This window comes from Acomys minous (genome assembly GCF_964271855.1).
Source record: "Acomys minous genome assembly, chromosome: 13".
NCBI classification, from domain to species: domain Eukaryota; kingdom Metazoa; phylum Chordata; class Mammalia; order Rodentia; family Muridae; genus Acomys; species Acomys minous.
The window spans coordinates 87,752,382-87,770,565 of NC_140495.1; the positions used below are offsets into that span (position 1 = coordinate 87,752,382).

Below are 18,184 nucleotides of genomic sequence, written 5' to 3' on the forward strand. Positions count from 1 at the left end.
CCCCCTCACACCCTCCCTACCCCCTCACACCTCCTCCCCCTCCACCCATCCCCCTCACTCTCCACCCCTCTCCCTCCCCTCCCCTCTCTCCCCTCCCTTCACCTCTCTCTCCTCCCCCCTCCCTCCCTTCACCTCTCTCTCCTCCCCTCTCCCTCCCTTCACCTCTCTCTCCTCCCCTCTCTCCCTCCCTCCTCTCTCTCCTCCCCCCTCCCTCCCTTCACCTCTCTCTCCTCCCCTCTCTCCCTCCCTTCCCCTCTCTCTCCTCCCCCTCCCTCCCTTCACCTCTCTCTCCTCCCCTCTCTCCCTCCCTTCACCTCTCTCTCCTCCCCCTCTCTCCCTCCCTTCACCTCTCTCTCCTCCCCTCTCTCCCTCCCTTCACCTCTCTCTCCTCCCCCTCCCTCCCTTCACCTCTCTCTCCTCCCCTCTCTCCCTCCCTTCACCTCTCTCTTCCTCCCCCTCTCTCCCTCCCTTCACCTCTCTCTCCTCCCCTCTCTCCCTCCCTTCACCTCTCTCTCCTCCCCTCTCTCCCTCCCTTCACCTCTCTCTCCTCCCCCTCTCTCCCTCCCTTCACCTCTCTCTCCTCCCCCTCTCTCCCTCCCTTCACCTCTCTCTCCTCCCCCTCTCTCCCTCCCTTCACCTCTCTCTCCTCCTCCCCCTCCCTCCCTTCACCTCTCTCTCCTCCCCTCTCCCTCCCTTCACCTCTCTCTCCTCCCCTCTCTCCCTCCCTTCACCTCTCTCTCCTCCCCCCTCCCTCCCTTCACCTCTCTCTCCTCCCCTCTCTCCCTCCCTTCACCTCTCTCTCCTCCCCCTCTCTCCCTCCCTTCACCTCTCTCTCCTCCCCTCTCTCCCTCCCTTCACCTCTCTCTCCTCCCCTCTCTCCCTCCCTTCACCTCTCTCTCCTCCCCCCTCCCTCCCTTCACCTCTCTCTCCTCCCCTCTCTCCCTCCCTTCACCTCTCTCTCCTCCCCCCTCCCTCCCTTCACCTCTCTCTCCTCCCCTCTCTCCCTCCCTTCACCTCTCTCTCCTCCCCTCTCTCCCTCCCTTCACCTCTCTCTCCTCCTCCTCTCTCTCCCTCCACCTTTCTCCTCCTCTCCCTCTTTTCTCCTTCCGCTCTTGCTTGGATTTACCATGCAGTTGAAAACGACTTTGAACTCCTGCTGTCCCTGCCTCCACCTTACAAATACTGGGGTTATTCTTGGGTCACCATGCCTAAACATATGTGCTTTGTTGAAGGTGGCCTTGGTTTTGGTTCGTTTTATTTGTTTGTTTATTACATACATATTGTTCTGCCTGCATATGAGCCAGCAGGCCAGAAGAGGGCACCAGATCTCAGTATAGATGGCTACAAGCCACCATGTGGTTGCTGGAAATTGAACTCAGGACCTTCGAAAAAACAGCCAGTGTTCTTAACCTCTGAGCCATCTCTCTAGCCCTCGGTTTTGGGTTTTGAGACAGAGTCTCACTATGGAGCTCTGGCTGGCCTAGAACTTGCTCTGTAGACTAGCTGGTCCGGTACTTGGGTGTCTGCTGAGTGCTGGGACTAAAGGTGTGTGTCACCACCCCCAGTTTTGCTTGAGACAGAATTTGGGCCTCCCACCGTCAACTGTTCTCCTGTCTCTGCTCCACATTGCTGGGACCATAGGCATATCTTTACATCTGACAGAGAAGAGTTGTTTGTTTCTGCTTGTCCTGGTTTTTGTTTTTTGGGTTTTTTTCCTAAGAATCACACCCAAAGCCTTGTGGGTACTAGAAGAGCTCCATAGCACTGACTACATCTCAACCCTTAATCATACGCTTTTCTATCAGCAGTATATTTGTGTGGCTTGAAATTCAAAAGATGTGGATTGTGGGAGTCCGCCCCCCCAGGCCTGCCTTTCTTCTCTGGGAGACACACCTCCACTCATTCCTTGCTGTCTGCATACACCTTGTGCTCCCAACAGCTGCTTTGCCTTTTTCTGGAAATGCTGTCAAATGAAGGAGCTTGTGCCCTAGGGAGACCTTTGGGAGTGAAGGGAGGATGGCACAGCCACCTGGGTGCCCTTATGGTCCGAGTGCTGACCACGGCTCTCTTGCCTTCAGGGCGGGCTAGGAGTGTTTGTGCAGCTGATGCCCATCCTCATCCTCATCCTCGTGTCAGCACTCAGCCAGCTCATGGTGTCCAGTCCACCGTACAGTCTGAGCCTGAGACCGTGAGTACTCGCCCCTGGGCCAGGTCCCAGCAGATGCCCAATCATAGTACTAAAAGATGGCTTAGGTCAACAGGCATACTGTCCCTGAGCCGAGCCCCTTAGGCTGTCGAGGTTCAGAGGCCCCTCAGAAAATACAGAAGAAGCTCCAGGCCTTTCCTTGAAGCAACAACTCACGTACACTGTCCTGCATGACTTCAGGAACTTGACTCTCCACCACCATCCCCACCTCTGCTGACCCTACATGTCCTCTGCTCTTAAAATCTGTTTGAACAGGATTTAGTCAATCAGAGAAGGGTGGCTGTGCACCCTTGATTCTGCATTGAGAGCTGTGACCCCAGATAAGCTATGTAACCTTGGTTCCCCCGTCTGTAAAGTGGGAACAATAGCATCCGCCTCCCTGTAAGAATTACTGAGTAATGTGCGTCCGTGAGATCCGTCTCATTGGAAGGGCTCAGCGGTGTTTGTTGAGGAGACATCAATCTCAAGTGCCAATGGCTAACTTGGGTGACTTAGTTGACTCTAAGGTGTCAGTGCCTGGAACACTGGGTCCTCGGCTTCTGCTGATGCAAGCCCTCAGCTCCAGTCCCTTGGCCGGCCACAGCCTGCAGACTCAGCAACCCCCGCCTCCGCCAGCAGGGGGCAGAGTTGGCCTTGGCTCCTCCAGCAACCTGCTTGCCTTGAAGCTGATTAACCCTCTTCAGCAGCTAGAAGGACAAGATAAAGAGTGCAGAATGCTGGGCCTGCCCTGCCCTGAGCAGTGGCTCCTGTGGTGTTGTGGCTTCTCCTGCTGCCCGCACCCCCTGTGGCTGCACAGTCTTCCTCACATTTTGTTCCTTTTTGGTTTGTTTTTTTTTTTTTCTTTCTTGTGGGGTTATGAATGAACACTCAACTCGTGCTAGCATACAATTCTATTAGAGAGACAGCTCATGGCTCCAGGCCAGCCTAAGGCACCTGTGAGCTTAGAAACATAGAAGGCAAAGACCAGCTTTCTAGACCAGGGCCCTCCCCACATGCCCTGTTCTCAACAGAGCACTAAAGGAGGGATTGGCATAGGGCTCGGTCACGCAGTGGGGTGCTCTGCCTTTGTCACAGACCTTTGTTTTGGGGAGCCAGTGAGTTCCTGCTGCAGTGGGGGAGGGAGTCCTTTGTTCCTATGGCCTGTGTGGCACCTCCTGCCACTGGGCCATCCCCCTTCCAGCTGCCCACTTTGTGCCTGGTGTGTTTCTGGTCAGGTCGGTGGGCCATATCCACAAGCGAGTCACTGACCACCTGGGCGTCGTGTACTACGTGTCGGACACCTTCTCTGAAGAGTACACGGGCTCCAGCCTCAAAACAGTTGAGCGGAATGTGGAAGACGATTATATCGCCAACCTCCGAAACAACTGCTGGAAAGAAAAGCAACAGAGTGAGTGCACGCGTGTGCGTGTGTGTGCCCTAATGTGTTGTGTGTACCTGTGGAAACCTTTGTTCCTGAGCGTGGGAGGGTGGGGGCGGTAGTGGTGGTGGTAGTTGGAGAGGCATAGCCAGGGACCATGCTTGAGAATAAAAAAAAAAAAACCCATCTCTGGTGCTTTGTGCACCTAACACACAGCACTGCCCTGTGCCAGCCACCTGCCTGCCAGGACCTGAACTCCATTCCTGAGTTCCTCTGGGCCGGCAAACCCAGGACCATTTGATGGTTCCATTAAGGTCCTTCTGAGTCACTGGCACCTGTCATTGTAGTTGCTAGAGATGAATGTATAAGAGACAGATTGGGGGCTGGAGAGATGGCTCAGTGGTTAACTCTTCCGGAGGTCCTGAGTTCAAGTTCCAGCAACCACATGGTGGCTCACAGCCATCTGTAATGGAATCTGATCCCCTCTTCTGGTGTGCATGAAAATAGAGCACTCATACACATTAAATAAATAAATAAATAAATGTTAAAAAAAAGAGAGAGAGACAGATTGGAAACCTCTGGCCACCCACTGATCATATATGCCCAGTCTGTCTGTGGGACCCTGGTCCTGTCTTCCTGTCCCCTCCCAGGAAGCCAGGTCTGCACCTGCTCCTGGTCCTGTCTTCCTGTTTCCCCGTGGCCTCAGGCAGGTAAACTCTACGAGGTCCAGGGTCCCTGACCTTGCCCTGTGTCTTTGCAGAGGAAGGCTTGCTGTACCGGGCCCGATACTTTGGTGACACAGACATGTACCACAGAGCACAGAAGATGGGCACCCCGAGCTGCAGTCGGCTGTCAGAGGTGCAGGCCTCCCTGCATGGATAGTTCTGGGCCAGCCACACCACCCAGGTCCAAGTATGAGCCAGGGCTGCTTCTTAGCTGCAACTCCTGGCAGCCTTGGCCTTGGTCATAAGCAGAGGAGAGAGGGAGGGAGGGAGGGAGGGAGGGAGGGATGATGCCAGAGACTTTCTTCATCTTCACTGTCCTGACACTTCCAACCTCTTTCAGAGATGAGGCAGCTCTGGGCACCTTGGGAAACTAAGACCTATGGCAGGTCCTCCAGGCACCCTGCCCCACTGACCCTGTTCTCCCTTCCCCTCTCCATGGCTGAAGTAGTGAGGGAGGTGCCCAAAAGCCAGACAGTCAGGGCCTGTGGTTCTTTGACCTCCTCCAATAATCAAGCCCTCAGCCCTTTCCCAAGCCTGGCTTTTGTTGCTTGTGCATTCACATATTCCTGGGTCTAAGACAGCCCCTCACATACAGTGCCCCAGTGGAGTCAAGAAGACCCATGGGGAGTGAGTGGGCAGGAGGCCATCCCCCTCTGTCCTTCCAGGCAGGAGGACATGGAGCAAGATGAACCAGCCGTCAATGGGCAGGAGAGGTGTGGGCCCTGACCACTCTCTCTGGTAGGCTGTGAGGCCCTTGGCTCCAATGCTCTGCACCTGGGAGCCTGGAAGCCATGAGCATCCAGCCCCTCCCAGGCATCTCTCCTGTGGTCTTGAAGAAGGGAACAAAAGGTCACAAGTTCAGGGTCAAAAGCAGCCACTTGAGCACTGGAGGGGTAGGGAAAAGTGAAAGTGCTATTAACAGGCACCCCACCCCCACCCTTTCCCATGTGTGGGTAATGGGCTACGTGCCTAGTGCCCAGAGCGGGTATCCTGGCTCAAGCCCAAAGGAGGGTGGGCAGGGCCAGCAGCTCTTTGGATGGGTACCCTGCCCACCCTCTCCTTGCCTATGTCCCTTGTCACAGAGCCAGCCACAGACTGCTCCAAGGCCACTTGCTAGCTAATGTCAGCTCTGGGGCTCATCACTGCAGAGGGCTTGGGGTAGGGCCAGCTGCTGGATTGTGAGGCTCACCTAACTGTTCTTCTCTCCTCCACAGACTATGAAATCCCTGGAGAATTTTTGGTGACACACACTGAGCCAACCAAGGTGATGGACTGTATATTTAAGGAAAGACACAGAAAACATTTAAATGGAACTGGAGGCCAAACACGGCACAACCGCCCTCTCTCAGCCAGCGAATGCAGAAAGCTCTTAGGACAGACAGAAAGCCTGCTACGGGGCTGCTTCCTCCCCTCCCAGGGCTGGCAAGAAGCTCCACATCACTGGCTCCTAGGATACCGAAACCATGGCAACGAAAGTAGAATGTAAAACTTGCAGCAAATGTCTGTGGGGAAGGACTGGGGGAGGGGACACCCCACTGTCTCTCCTCGTGCTCCCAAGAGCCACCACTAGTCACCTCACTGGAAAAGCCAGGCAGAGGCAGGTGTTGGGCCAAGGAACAGAGAGGAGAGAATTCCAGAGAACATAACTTAGAAATGCATATGTATGTATATATATCTATTTATATGTAAATAGACATATATAAAGATATATATATATAAAGTCTTTTTAAACTATGCAGGGATTGGGTTAAGATTTTCAGCTGATTCTTCCATATTTTAGAAAATGAGGCCTGTTTGGGAAGGCAGCCTGGTTTTCAAAAGCTAACAGAAAGTCAAGTCAAATGCTCTTAGCATCACCCTTAGCCCCAGCCTGACTTAGATGGCAGCAGTAATCATGGTGGTATAAATCCATAGAAAACTTTGAGAGGTCTCCTGGCTTATGGCTAAGGTAGGGGGAGCAAGCTGGAGATAGCTGGTCAGTACTGGGCACAGTAGAGTCCCCACCCAGAGCCTACTGGGATGAGCCCAGCTCCTCAAGCTGCCTCCTCCCTGGCCAGCCTCAGGTGGGCTCTCTGCCCTAGTGCCCAGGAACCCTGCAGCCAGTTCCCCACCCAAGTCCCCAGGTGGGTTTGCCTTACAGGTGCCACAGGGCACAGCTCCACCATTGCCAACAGGCTTTCTCTAAGTTGTGCACCAAGGACTCCAGAAGGCTCTTCCTCCAGAAGTTGCCCCAGGACCTGAGTGCAGACGAGCTTGTGAAGAGGAGCCAGTGCTATGGGCGCCTGTCTTCGCTTCCACAGTGGACTCCACCAGGCCGCCTCCGTTCATTGGATGCGCAGTCCACCACAACCAGAATGGCATTCCCCTTCAGACGAGGATTCTTCTCAAAACAGCCATTGCTGCCAGGGGAACGAGGGAGGTCTGACCTCCCACAGTTATAATGGGCCTTTGGGAATTGCCATTTCCCCTAGTTTGTCTATGGTGGTGGGTGTGCCGCTGCACCTGCGGACTTCCAAAGCCTTACTTTCCCAAGCTGCCAGCACAGAGGTGGTAACTGTCCCCCAAGGGTCATATCTCTCTCTCTCTCTCTCTCTCTCTCTCTCTCTCTCTCTCTCTCTCTCTCTCCTCTCTTCTCTCCTCTCTTCTTCTCTCTCCTCTCTCCCTCTCCTCTCTCCTCTCTCTCTCTCTTTTAAAATACAAGCCCCTAACAATAGGATTCTTGCTGGGAAAGGAAGTTTGGTTAGGAATTGTCAAATCTGGTTTGTTTGCTTTTTTAACAAGGTCCCACCCTGCAATGAAGTGGCCACCCTGGCCTAGAAATAATAAGACCTGGACGCAAGCCCGAGTGCCCCACCCACAGTGGCCCTGGTGCTCTGCCTCCCACCACCCCAACTGTCCCTAGAGGGGCTGAGCCATGTGCAATAAGAACATAGATCCTAAAGGATCCCCCTGAGAAGTTGTATTTCTTGAATTAGAATTCTGATATTGTACATCTATAAATATATGTTTACTATGTGATTGGCAGTGGTGGGTCTGCATCGAGCAGGGGATGGGGCAGGGAGCAGCCACCAGTTACTATAGACACAATCCAAGCCTGTGCCTCAGGAGTGCCATGCCTGACCCTCCTGACATAGGGTATGGAGGTCAGATGACTCTGGGCTGCAGTATGTGGTCTGCCAGGCAGCTGTCCTAGATGGGGACCTGCCCACCCCACTCCGACACATTCTGTTTTCACTGTCACTAGGCAGGTGCCCACTGCTGAGCTGGAACATGGGGAAAATTCCCAAGTGGCTCTTGCCGTCTCTGGTCCGCAATCTTCCCTGCCACCACCTCCACTCCCTGGGAGATGGGGAAAGCTAACACTGAGGCAGCCTGGGGCTCCGGGTGAGTGAACAGCAGATCTGCCCGGCCTCCTGGAGACAAGGCCAGCAGTGGTGAGTGGCGGGCCCAGGCCCCTCCCGCAGGCACGCCAGCCAAAGGCAGGCGGGCTGCCTGGTGGTGCCACCGCAGCCTGGAATCTCATTGGCTGTCCCCAAGCAGGGTCACTGCAGCCTGCCCCCAGCCTGCAAGCTGCCACTTGTTAGCTTCACTTGGCAGAGGGGGAGCCAGCTTCCTGCCCCCCACCCTCCCTGACCAACTAAACAGTTCGGTGAGCCAGAAAGGGTGGGGCGCCACCCATCTGCAGCAAAAAAAAAAAAAGCCTTGAGCAGTCTGCTCCTCCCACTGTCAGGTGGCAAGAAAAGCCCTGCTGGGCCTCAGGGATCTGCCTGCTATCTCCTTGACCACCGGGAGCTGGAGGGGCCCCGTGGGACCAGGAACACGCACCTGGCCTGGGTTTTTTTTTTTTTTTTTTTTGCTAGTCACGTCACCTGGCTGGCTGGGGCAGGTGTACATAGTGCCGACATTTGATACTGCCTCAGGAGCAGCTCAGGTCCCTCTCAGACCGTATGGCAGTGAGTCAGCCCATTTCCCAGAGCTGGAAACTAACCTGTTAGAAGTCAGGTGACCCAGAGGTCTTCTGGAAGCTGTTGTGTTTGCATGTTTGGAGTCCAGCAAAATGATCATTCTGCAGAGTCACTTAAGTCAAATTTGCTGTGTCTGACATCATGTGGGTTTGGCTTGGTTTGGCATTTTGTGAGATAGCCTCACTCTATGACCCTGGCTGGCTTGGAACTCGCTGTGTAGACAATTTACAAGAGTGACCCTCCTGCCTCTGCCTCCAAGTGCCAGAAATTACAGGTAGAAACCATGTATCTGATGATCTTGATGACCATTCTGAGTTTTTCTTTCTTCGAGACAGGGTCTCTCTGTGTGTTAGCCTTGGCTGTCCCAGACTCACTTTGTTAACCAGGCTGGCCTCGAACTCATAGCGATCCACCTGCCTCTGCTTCCTGAATGCTGGGATTAAAGGCGTGCACCACCATGCCTGGCCCTCTTCTTTCTTTTCTGGACAGAGTTTCATGCCCTCAAACTTGCTATGTTCCAAAAGCTCACCTTGAACCTTGGTCCTCCTGTCTGTTCCTCCAGAGAGCTAGGATTAGGCATGAACCTACTACTCCACGTGCAATGGCACCAGCACCTTAGTTTAGGAACATGAACAAGATGAAAAGCCATGCTGGGAGGACAGACAAGTGTCAAGACATGGGTGTCCACCTGCTGTACAGGACTGTGTCCCTCACTTGGAATCAGCCCCAGAAGCAACATTTTTTTTTTAAGTTATTAGTGTCGCTCTGGACTCCTGCTGCCTCACACTCACGCTTTGTATGCACTGGCCGGGTGACCTTGGGCATGTTGCTTAACCTCTCTGAGCCTTGGTGGCCTCGCCTACACAATGAGAGGGGCACAGACGCCCAGTTTATGGGCAGTTGTGTGGAGTAAGAGTTGGCTCATGGAGCCGGGCGTGGTGGCGCACGCCTTTAATCCCAGCATTTGGGAGGCAGAGGCAGGTGAATGGCTTCAAGGTCTAGGCCAGCCTGGTCTACAAAGTGAGTCTAGGACAACCAAGGCTATGCAGAGAAACCCTGTTTTGAAAAACCAAAGGGGAGGGGGAAAAAAAAACTAAAAGAAAAACCAAAAACAAGAGTTGGCTTGCTCATGGGAAGCACTTCACACCGTGTCTGGTCACAGCAAGCTCCATCCAAGCGCTATTTGTCCTGTCAACAAAGATAACCTGACACTGGTGTCAGGCCCTATTCTAGACACTGACACCACAGAAATGACAGGAGCACTGCTCTTGAGGAAATGGGGCAGGCGGGGGTGTGTCTGGCGGGGGTACAAGGGCTCTGACTAGGGCCTCTGGGATAAGAGGGTTGGTGGAGAGGTTCCAGACCAAAGGAGCAGTGTGATAGAGGCCTGCAGGTGAAGAGGGACACACAGACACAGCCAGCGCAGGTGAAGAGGGACACACAGGCACAGCCAGCGCAGGTGAAGAGGGACACACAGGCACAGCCAGCGCAGGTGAAGAGGGACACACAGGCACAGCCAGCGCAGGTGAAGAGGGACACACAGGCACAGCCAGCGCAGGTGAAGAGGGACACACAGGCACAGCCAGCGCAGGTGAAGAGGGACACACAGGCACAGCCAGCGCAGGTGAAGAGGGACACACAGGCACAGCCAGCGCAGGTGAAGAGGGACACACAGGCACAGCCAGGGAACCATATGTAGGCCAGATCCCCAATCCGTAATTATCACACCGGAGTCTCGGCAGAGGGAAAAAAGCTTCACACCAATAATAAATACAAGTCCCTGGGCATCCTCTCCCAGAAGCATCCCGGCCATCCTTGGTACCCTTCCTGGCCAGCCAGGGTCTGGGGGTGATTCTGTATGGAAAGTGAGGAGACTGGGATACCACTCCCCCTAAAACTCCAGTAATAGGATGTTCCCCAAGGACAGGGCCCAGGCCCCCTGTCACTTCCACAGCCAGCCGGGCAGAAATAAAGGCCCAGCACACAGGCCAGTCAGAAGCAGCAGACCGCTGTGTAGGCTTACTCAGCCAGGCAACCCTGCCGAAGGCCCAAAGTTTAAAGGTTTTGTTTATGGAAAGGAGCGACTGGTGCCACACCTTGCTGGCCCAGCCCTTCCCTCCGATCTGAGTTGGTCTAAACGAAGTCCCTGGAAAGGACAGGATTGGCTGTGGTACTTCAGATACTGGGTAGGCTTTCCATGGAAGTGGTGCCGCAGTAGAGTTGGCACTGAGAAGGACAAGGGTCAGGCTTCGGGTATTCGGGCACTCGGTGGTGTTGACGGCTCCAAAATCTTACATCATTGTTCGCCTTTTCTGTTGGACATGGATGAGAAAACACAAGAGGCAGGTCCTGAATCAACAAGGATGCTGAGGGTGTCAGCGAGGCCTTACTTCTCCATGATAGCCCAACCATGTCACTTCTAGTGATGATGACACAGCCTGTCTACCCTGGCGTGCACATTGAGGCCTCTGTCGCTTTCCTGGCCTCTTGCCCACCTCCCTCTATTTGCACCATGGTGCTGCCCTTTCACCCGCAGCTCATGTTGAATACTCAGATGCTGAGATGCACAGATGACGTCGTCTTCTCTCTGCCTTCGGTGCCCAGGCCCCAGCTGTCAGCTTGAGGCGGTTGATTCAGAGGTATCTGCATAGTCCCCCCCTCCCCCCACCCCACCTCACCCCCAGTGTCTTCATCCCCTGGAATGGCAGGTGCTAGCATTGTGTATCACCCCGTCCTTTACTACACCCACCAGCTGTGTGGCTACACACTGGCAGGGGCGGGGGGGGGGGGGGGGCAGGAAGAAGGCTAAGGAACAAGGCTGAATGGCAGAAGGGACCCTGGGCACAGCGACAGCTGTCTACACAGGGCTTGTTCCTCCCCATCTTCTTTGCCAGGAGCTCCTGTGGGCCACTTTGCAGCCACAAACTCAGACCAAAGTATCTCTGTCTAAGGCAAAAGGCCCACTGGATGGTAAACCCCATGTCAAGTAGAAGGGTCTTTTTCCTTTACCCCACCTCCTAAGGGAAGCAGGCTCCTACTGGAAATGTCCCAAAATTCCTCTCTCTGAGTAAATTCAGGACCAGGAACCAATTTGAGAACAGCAGTGGCCAGGGAGCAGCCACTAACTCCTGCACTCAGCCTGTGCCAGGCAGCATCACCCTTGTCTGGAATCAGAAACAGTTCTGTTCTTGGCTTCCCCAGTATTGTCCTGGCCACCACCTCCTGGTCACTTCTGACATCATTACCACCTGCTGGCTACCAGCCCGTGGCCTTGTGCTCTAATGCTGACATTCGGGACCCCAAACTAGCCATAACAGGGAGCTACAGGCAGTACTGCAAGTGCCATGCAAGTAGTGGTTGGGTTCTGTAAGGGGGTCGGCCTCCAAGGCACAGGGCCCTCCCTGAAGCTGTGGACCTGTCTCTGGTGAGCACCTTTTCAGATCTGAGGCAATGCGCGAAAGGCCACGTGGATATCAAGGTCCAGTCCCAGCAGGAACAGAAAACACTTGTCACTGGTAGCTCACTCACCCTCACAGGGGCCTCCCCATGTATCACTAGGCTGCCACCCTCTGCCAGCCTGGAAGTTTCCAGGTGTTCAAGTGACATGGGCCCTCAGGTTCCTCAGCCCAAGATCCCAAAGCCCAGGAGTCAGTCTTGAGGACCCTGAGCCCAGCCTACGGCAGCTCATTCACTCACTGCCCGTTGAGGTAGGATCACAGCCCAGAGGATCAAATGGCATGACCTACATCTGCCATTATTAATAGCTCCAGAGCCTGGCTGCCGTCTGGGCCAGAGCAGCCAAAGCCAAAGCACACTTCAAGGAACTGTGGCCTTGGCTTGGTTTCCAGCCAGGCAGCTGGGAGGGACATGGGAACTTTTGGGGGGCAGAGGGATTGGGGTGGGGATACTAGTGAGGTGGGGAGGGGACCCCCTCACCTCTTACAGCTTCTGTGTCCTGAGAACCCAGGAGGCTGGCCTGCAGACCAAATGTCACTCCAGGGTGCTGTTTAATGTCAGCTCATGTGCCCAGGCCTATGGAACCCTGGGGGGACCTGTGCCCTGGGTTATACTGGGTCTGATCTGAGTGAGACCAGGCTTCCCTTTACTGCCATAGCCCTGCTCCTTGGCTTGCTCCCAGCTGACCAGTGCCAGGAGGACAGCTTCCCTCCTTCCTTCCTCTGGTGTCCTTTCCTACTTTGCATGATGGGTACCTACAGATGCCATCACCCCAGGGACAAACCTGAGCTCGGCCAGGTGCCCCAGACTATTCCTCCAGAAGAGTACCAGGGACAAGTGCCTAGCTCGGCACCCAGGGGCAGAACTGTGGAGCCCATCTCTTGAGCTGCCATATGCAGCTCTTGAAGTTGCCACAGACTCTTTTAGCCTTCCTAGCAGATGTCATCCTGGAGAGTCACTGAGGAACAGGGTGCTGATGGGACAGGTGCTTAGTAATGGCTGACATTTTAGAACCAGAAGATTTCATCTCTGGGTAGAAGGTTCCAGGAACCCTGGGGCCTTCATGAAAATTAGATAAAGGCAGCATCCATACCTTTCAGGCCTAAGCAACAGAGTGCTAAAAGCTGTAGATTCTGTAGAGAGGGGTTCTCCATGCCTCCCAAGGCCTCTGGGAGTGGGGCAGCCTGAAACTTCAGCCTCAGTAACACTCCCCTGCCCTGCCTGTCCTTGGTGCAGATGGAGTTTTGTTGAAGAGAGTCCATTGATATAAATAAATATTTAAGCCGGGCAGTGGTGGCGCACATCTTCAATCCCAGCACTTGGGAGGCTGAGGCAGGTAGATCTCTGTGAGTTGAAGGCCAGCCTGGTCTACAGAGCAAGTGCCAGGACTGAAAGGGCTACACAAAGACCTTTTTTTTTTTAAGATGTATTTATTATTTATACAGTATTCTACCCACACTTGTGCCTGCCCACCACAAGAAGGCACCAGATCTTATTACAGGTGGTTGTGAGCCACCATGTGGTTGCTGGGAATCCAACTCGGTACCTTCGGAAGAACAGATGGTGCTCTTAACCTCTGAGCTATCTCTTCAGCCAACAAAGACTTTCAATAACATTTATTTATTATTTCATGTGTGTGTGCATGTGCCACCGTGTACACATAGAGACAGAGGATGGGGGTCTCCTTTTACTATGTGGATCCCAGACTAAAGTCAGGTAGGTCATCAAGCTTGGCAACAGGCACCTTTATCTCTGAATCACCTCTCTGGTCTAGACTCACTAAAAGTAAATAACTTTTTTTTTTTAAATAGACCTTCAGATATGGTGACACATGCTTATAACCCCAACACTTGAGAAGCTGAGAGAGGAGAATCAACTCAAGTTCAAGGCCAGCCTGCAAAACCTAAATAAAAAGTTTCAAGCCAGGTGGTGGTGGCACACAATTTTAATCCCAGCCCTTGGAGGCAGAGGCAGGTGGATCCCTGTGAGTTCGGGGCCAGCCTAGACTACAAGGCTAGTTCCAGGACAGCCATGGGTATCTGGGAAAAACAAAACAAAACAAAACAAGGACAACAAAAGTTTCAGACCAGCCACAGATATATAGTGAGACCCCTGGCTCTAAAATAAATAGCAAAGACCTGACCTCACCCCATAGTTACCAGTGAGGAAGTTGCCAGCATCACCTGACTCAGGTGTGTCAAAGACACAGCCTGGGTCACCAAGCTCTGGACTAAGGAGAAAGAGCTTTGTCATCTTGTGGGTGACAAAAACAAAGAGGTGAGTTATCCCCTTTAGAGGCCCACGCCACAGCCACAAGTCCCCAGCAGAGGGGTTCCAGAAGACAGACCTCTGGCTCAGGAGTCTTGGGGTCCAGAGAAAGGAGCTCAATCCTGGCTAGACCTCTCCCCAATTCATTGCACAGCACAGAGTCACCAGGAGGCAGCCTCCCTGGGACCCAGCTAGCGTGTCACAAGCTTGTCATCAGGTCTTGCTATCCCTGCCCCTCCTCCCCACTGACAAAGGCCCTCTACACTCCCAGCTGCAGCTTCTGGAACCTTCCACCCACCCCTGCAGCCAGGCTCACCCTGCTCTTCACTGGTTTAAGCCAGTTCTGCCCTAGGCCCTAGGAAATAAATGGCAAAGAGAGCCCAGAAAGGAGTCTGTTAGGTCCTTGGCCTCCATCCCAGTCCAACTTTGCTTTCAGGCTGAGAAGGTGGGCAGGGCCACCCTAGGCCTGCAGCAGCCAGAGCCTGCTGGGGACCCACTGGGGTTGTAGCTACCTGTCTGGGTTTGAGGTGAGTCATTTCCTCCCTCAGCTGGCAGCGGTGGCAGGAGGGGAGGGGTCAGAGGGAAGACATCTAAAAATAACCAGGCCCCAGACTAAGGAAGATGGCCAAAAAGCTTCCTGGGCAAGGACCCAGTTTCGGGTGGCACTGATACCAGCTGGGCCCCCCAACCCCAACCCGCCCCACCAAGACCCCTGTCCTTCTGGCTCAGTGTGGACTGAGTGTGAGGCCTAAAGAAGACTTAAGAAGGAGAAGTGGGGCCTGAAGCAGGCAGGACCTCGAAGCTGGAGGTGCGCTCTCCAGTGCTCCACCCCCACCAAGGCTGGCAAGAGATGGACTCCCATCCCGCAGCTCTACTGTGCCTCCTCCCCTCCCAACCACCCACATGGGCACACAGACTCAGCCCCCATGCTTATCACCACCAGGTTTTTCCCTCCTCATAAGACCCATTCCCCTGCTGGGCGGTGGTAGCGCACATCTTCAGCACTCGGGAGGCAGAGGCAGGCAGATCGCTGTGAGTTCGAGGCCCGCCTGGTCTACAAAGCGAGTCCAAGACAGCCAAGGCTACATAGAGAGACCCTGTCTTGAAGGAAAAAAAAAAAAAAGACAGAAAAAAAAGGCCCATCCCCTTCTACGTGGCCCTCCATTGCTGGAGCCACACTCTGGGAGCCAAGGGAGTTGAGCTTAGGACCATCTGCACAGAAAAGAGGCGAAGGGCCCCAGACCCTGTGGGGTAGACCATTTGCCTCAGTGGATCTGGCTTCAACTCCTGTCCTTGTGACCTGAGACATGCATTCCTTCTCTCCCTACCTCCATCTGCCGGTCCACAGCAGGTCACACTATACACGGTGACTTTCCCAATGCAGCTCTTGGTGGAAGATAAACAGTTCTAAAGATGTCAGGGCTCACTGCCATTTTGGGGACCTATGACAAGAATCTGTCTGGGATCCCCTGTGGGGGCAGGAACAGAGCGAGGGGTGCCGAAGGAACTCTTTTAACAACAACAGCTGCTGTGTAGCTCAGGCTGGCCTAGAACTCACGATCTTCCTGCCTCAGCTTTCCTGAACACTGGGATTTTGGGTGCGCCCGCCCTCCCTCCCTCCCTCCCTACCTCCCTTCCTCTGCCTTCTCAATAGGCGTTGCTGTCTTCACCCTATACATGGAACAGAGGCCCGAGTGAGACACATCTGATGATGACAGTCCCTTGTGAATTACAGGGTCCAGGAAGCGGTCAGTCATGTCCAAGGTCGTCTGAGAGGGCATTAATCTCTGCCCCTTTCTGCTTTTGTAGAATGGCCTCTCTGATTAGGAGGCTCTCCTCCTTCTGTCCTATCCAGCCTCCCTCCTTCACGTCCCCAGCTCTCAGAAGCCCCGCTGGGAAGCATGGGGTACTAAAACTCACCACCCCATTGCTTTAGGCAACATCTCAGCCTGGGAAGCCACGCCCCCTTCCGACAGATCACAGACTGGTAGAACTACGCGGTCAGGGGCATACTTCCGGTCACAGAGCTAGAGGAGTGAGCCCTGGCATCACAGACCTCGCCGCAGGAAGTCTGTTTGGAATAGGGATTCTAGCATCTGCTGGGAGCCATCCCTGTTTGCACGCACTACGTTCCATGGAAAAACCCAAACCTCTCATCAGCTAGCCAGTCAGCTCTGGTAAGAGCCTCTTTCAGCTTCTCTGGCTTTCCCTACCGTAATCTGACTCATCCCCCCAACAGTCCCAGGGGACAGGAGAGAGCAGGCTTCCGGTGCCTGTTGCATGGATGCAGAGACGGGCAGGAAGGGGCTTACTGCAGTGAGTCAGGGGCCAGAGCTGGCAGCCGCCTAGGCGGGCAGGCCACAGGTACAGCTACGGGACTGGGGGAAGATCCCAGGCTGCCACTGCAGAGGAGCAGTCTTCAGTGCCTCTCCGGGATCTGTTAGGAAGGAGAAAAGAGGAAGGAAGGAAGGAAGGAAGGAAGGAAGGGAGGGAGGGAGGGAGGGAGGGAGGGAGGGAGGGAGGGAGGAAGGAAGGAAGGAAGGAGTGAGTTAGCTTCAAGCCCTGGATCAACGATGGCGTTTCTTTTCTTTGCTTTTTTTTTTTTTTAAGATTTATTTATTTATTATCATGTATACAGGGCTCTGCCTGCATATACACCTGTAGGCCAGAAGAGGGCATCAGATCACATTACAGATGGTTGTGAGCCACCATGCGGTTGCTGGGAACTGAACTCAGGACCCTTGGGAGAGCAAAGGGTCCGCTTAACCATTGAGCCATCTCTCCAGCCCCAGACGCCTCTAATACAGAAAATGTCAGGTCCCAAAGAAACAAGGGACAAGTCTCGCGAGTACCTTGTAGCTCCATCCACACTTCTCACCCCACCTGGTACCCTAAAGCCCCTCCAGCTTCCCCTCCCCCACCTGCTAGTCCCGTATAACAGCCATTTTGGCCGTGCACACTCTCTTGGTTCTCTCTTGGCCTCTTTGTCTTCTCTTGGTCTGCTTCCCCTCCCCTCCGCTCCTCTCTGTCTCTCTCTACTTCTCCCCCACCCCCACCCCCACCCCATTCCCCTCTCCCCATCTCTCTCCTCTCATGGCCTGGTTCAGTCTGGATCCTTTCAAAAGCCTCTGGCTGTGCGCTCCCTCATATCTATGATAAAATAGTTCTCTCCCAACCACCCTTAGGAACAATCGTGTCTTCATGTCCATTCAGAAAGCATGAGTATAAATCCAAAGAAGAAAAGCGGGAAGGCCAGCCTTGCCCCAGTGACAAAATGGGCCGAGGGCATCCTCACAGCTCAAGATTGCTATCCCGTCATGTATTGGGTGAGTCTTAGTAACTAATGGGGCTTGATGCTTTAGCCACTCTTTTCTTTTAATTTTGACTTCTGTGTGGTGTGTTTTGTTTGCATCGATGTCAGTGCGCCGTGTATATGCCTGGTGTCTGCAGAGGCCAGAAGGGGGCGTTAGATCCCTGCAACTATAGGGATGGCCATGTGAGCGCTGGGAATCGAACTGGGGTCCTCTGGAAGATCATCCAGTGCTCTTAACGATTGAGCCATCTCTCCAACCCCACCACTGTCTTATTTAAATCCCTACAACAACCCAGTAATACTCCCATCATCCCTACTCAGCACATTTAGTTATCTGAGGCTCAGAAAGGTTAAGCAACTTATAAAAGGACGCACAGCCTAGCCCTTGTTCCAACACGCCTGAGACAACAGGAAAGTAAGAAGGGGCTTAGAACTGCTCTCCAAAGAAGCACCCTAGCGCGTGCGCGCCCACGTGGGGCTGCCCAGGTGTGTCTGCGGGTTGGCACCCAGTCCAGGTGTATCTGTCAGTGCTTGTGGGGGCAGGGGAGGAGGGAGGGGAGCCGGGGTTGTAGGGACAGGAGCAGAACAGATCACAGGTGCCTGAACTGCACAGGAGCAGGGATGGGGTGGGGGTGTCAGGCACGTGCGCATGTATTCCTCCCCAACCCCACCCCGTGTGCTCAAGGTTCTGGGTTTTCCCCAGCTGACCGTGGAAACCCAGGGTAGGGGCCCGCCAACCGCTGGACCTACTCCCCCATCCCTGCACCTACTCCCATCCTCCCACCCCCCACCCCCCACCCCCACCCCCACCCCCCACCCCCCACCCCCACCCCCACCCCCCGCCCAAGAGCCCGCAGACTGGCGGGGCAGCACGTTTGCCTGCGATTGCCCCAT

The 18,184-nt window shown here is 54.3% G+C and overlaps 1 protein-coding gene and 1 long non-coding RNA gene across 2 annotated transcripts in view; both read left to right on the plus strand.

The window, feature by feature from the left end:
* Nucleotides 1-7,306, plus strand: part of DNAJB12 (DnaJ heat shock protein family (Hsp40) member B12) — a 22,403-nt gene extending 15,097 nt beyond the window's left edge. Inside the window, 4 exon segments of the mRNA XM_084753600.1 lie at nt 2,079-2,188; nt 3,421-3,593; nt 4,324-4,421; nt 5,503-7,306. Of these exon segments, the coding sequence (XP_084609726.1) occupies nt 2,079-2,188; nt 3,421-3,593; nt 4,324-4,421; nt 5,503-5,532 (411 nt within the window). The 3' untranslated portion in view covers nt 5,533-7,306.
* An 8,331-nt stretch (nt 7,307-15,637) lies between these two features.
* LOC311581409 lies at nt 15,638-17,356 on the plus strand. Its single transcript, XR_014773767.1, has 2 exons — nt 15,638-16,154; nt 17,163-17,356. It is a non-coding gene; the product is annotated as an uncharacterized lncRNA (long non-coding RNA).
* The last annotated feature ends 828 nt before the right edge of the window (nt 17,357-18,184 follow it).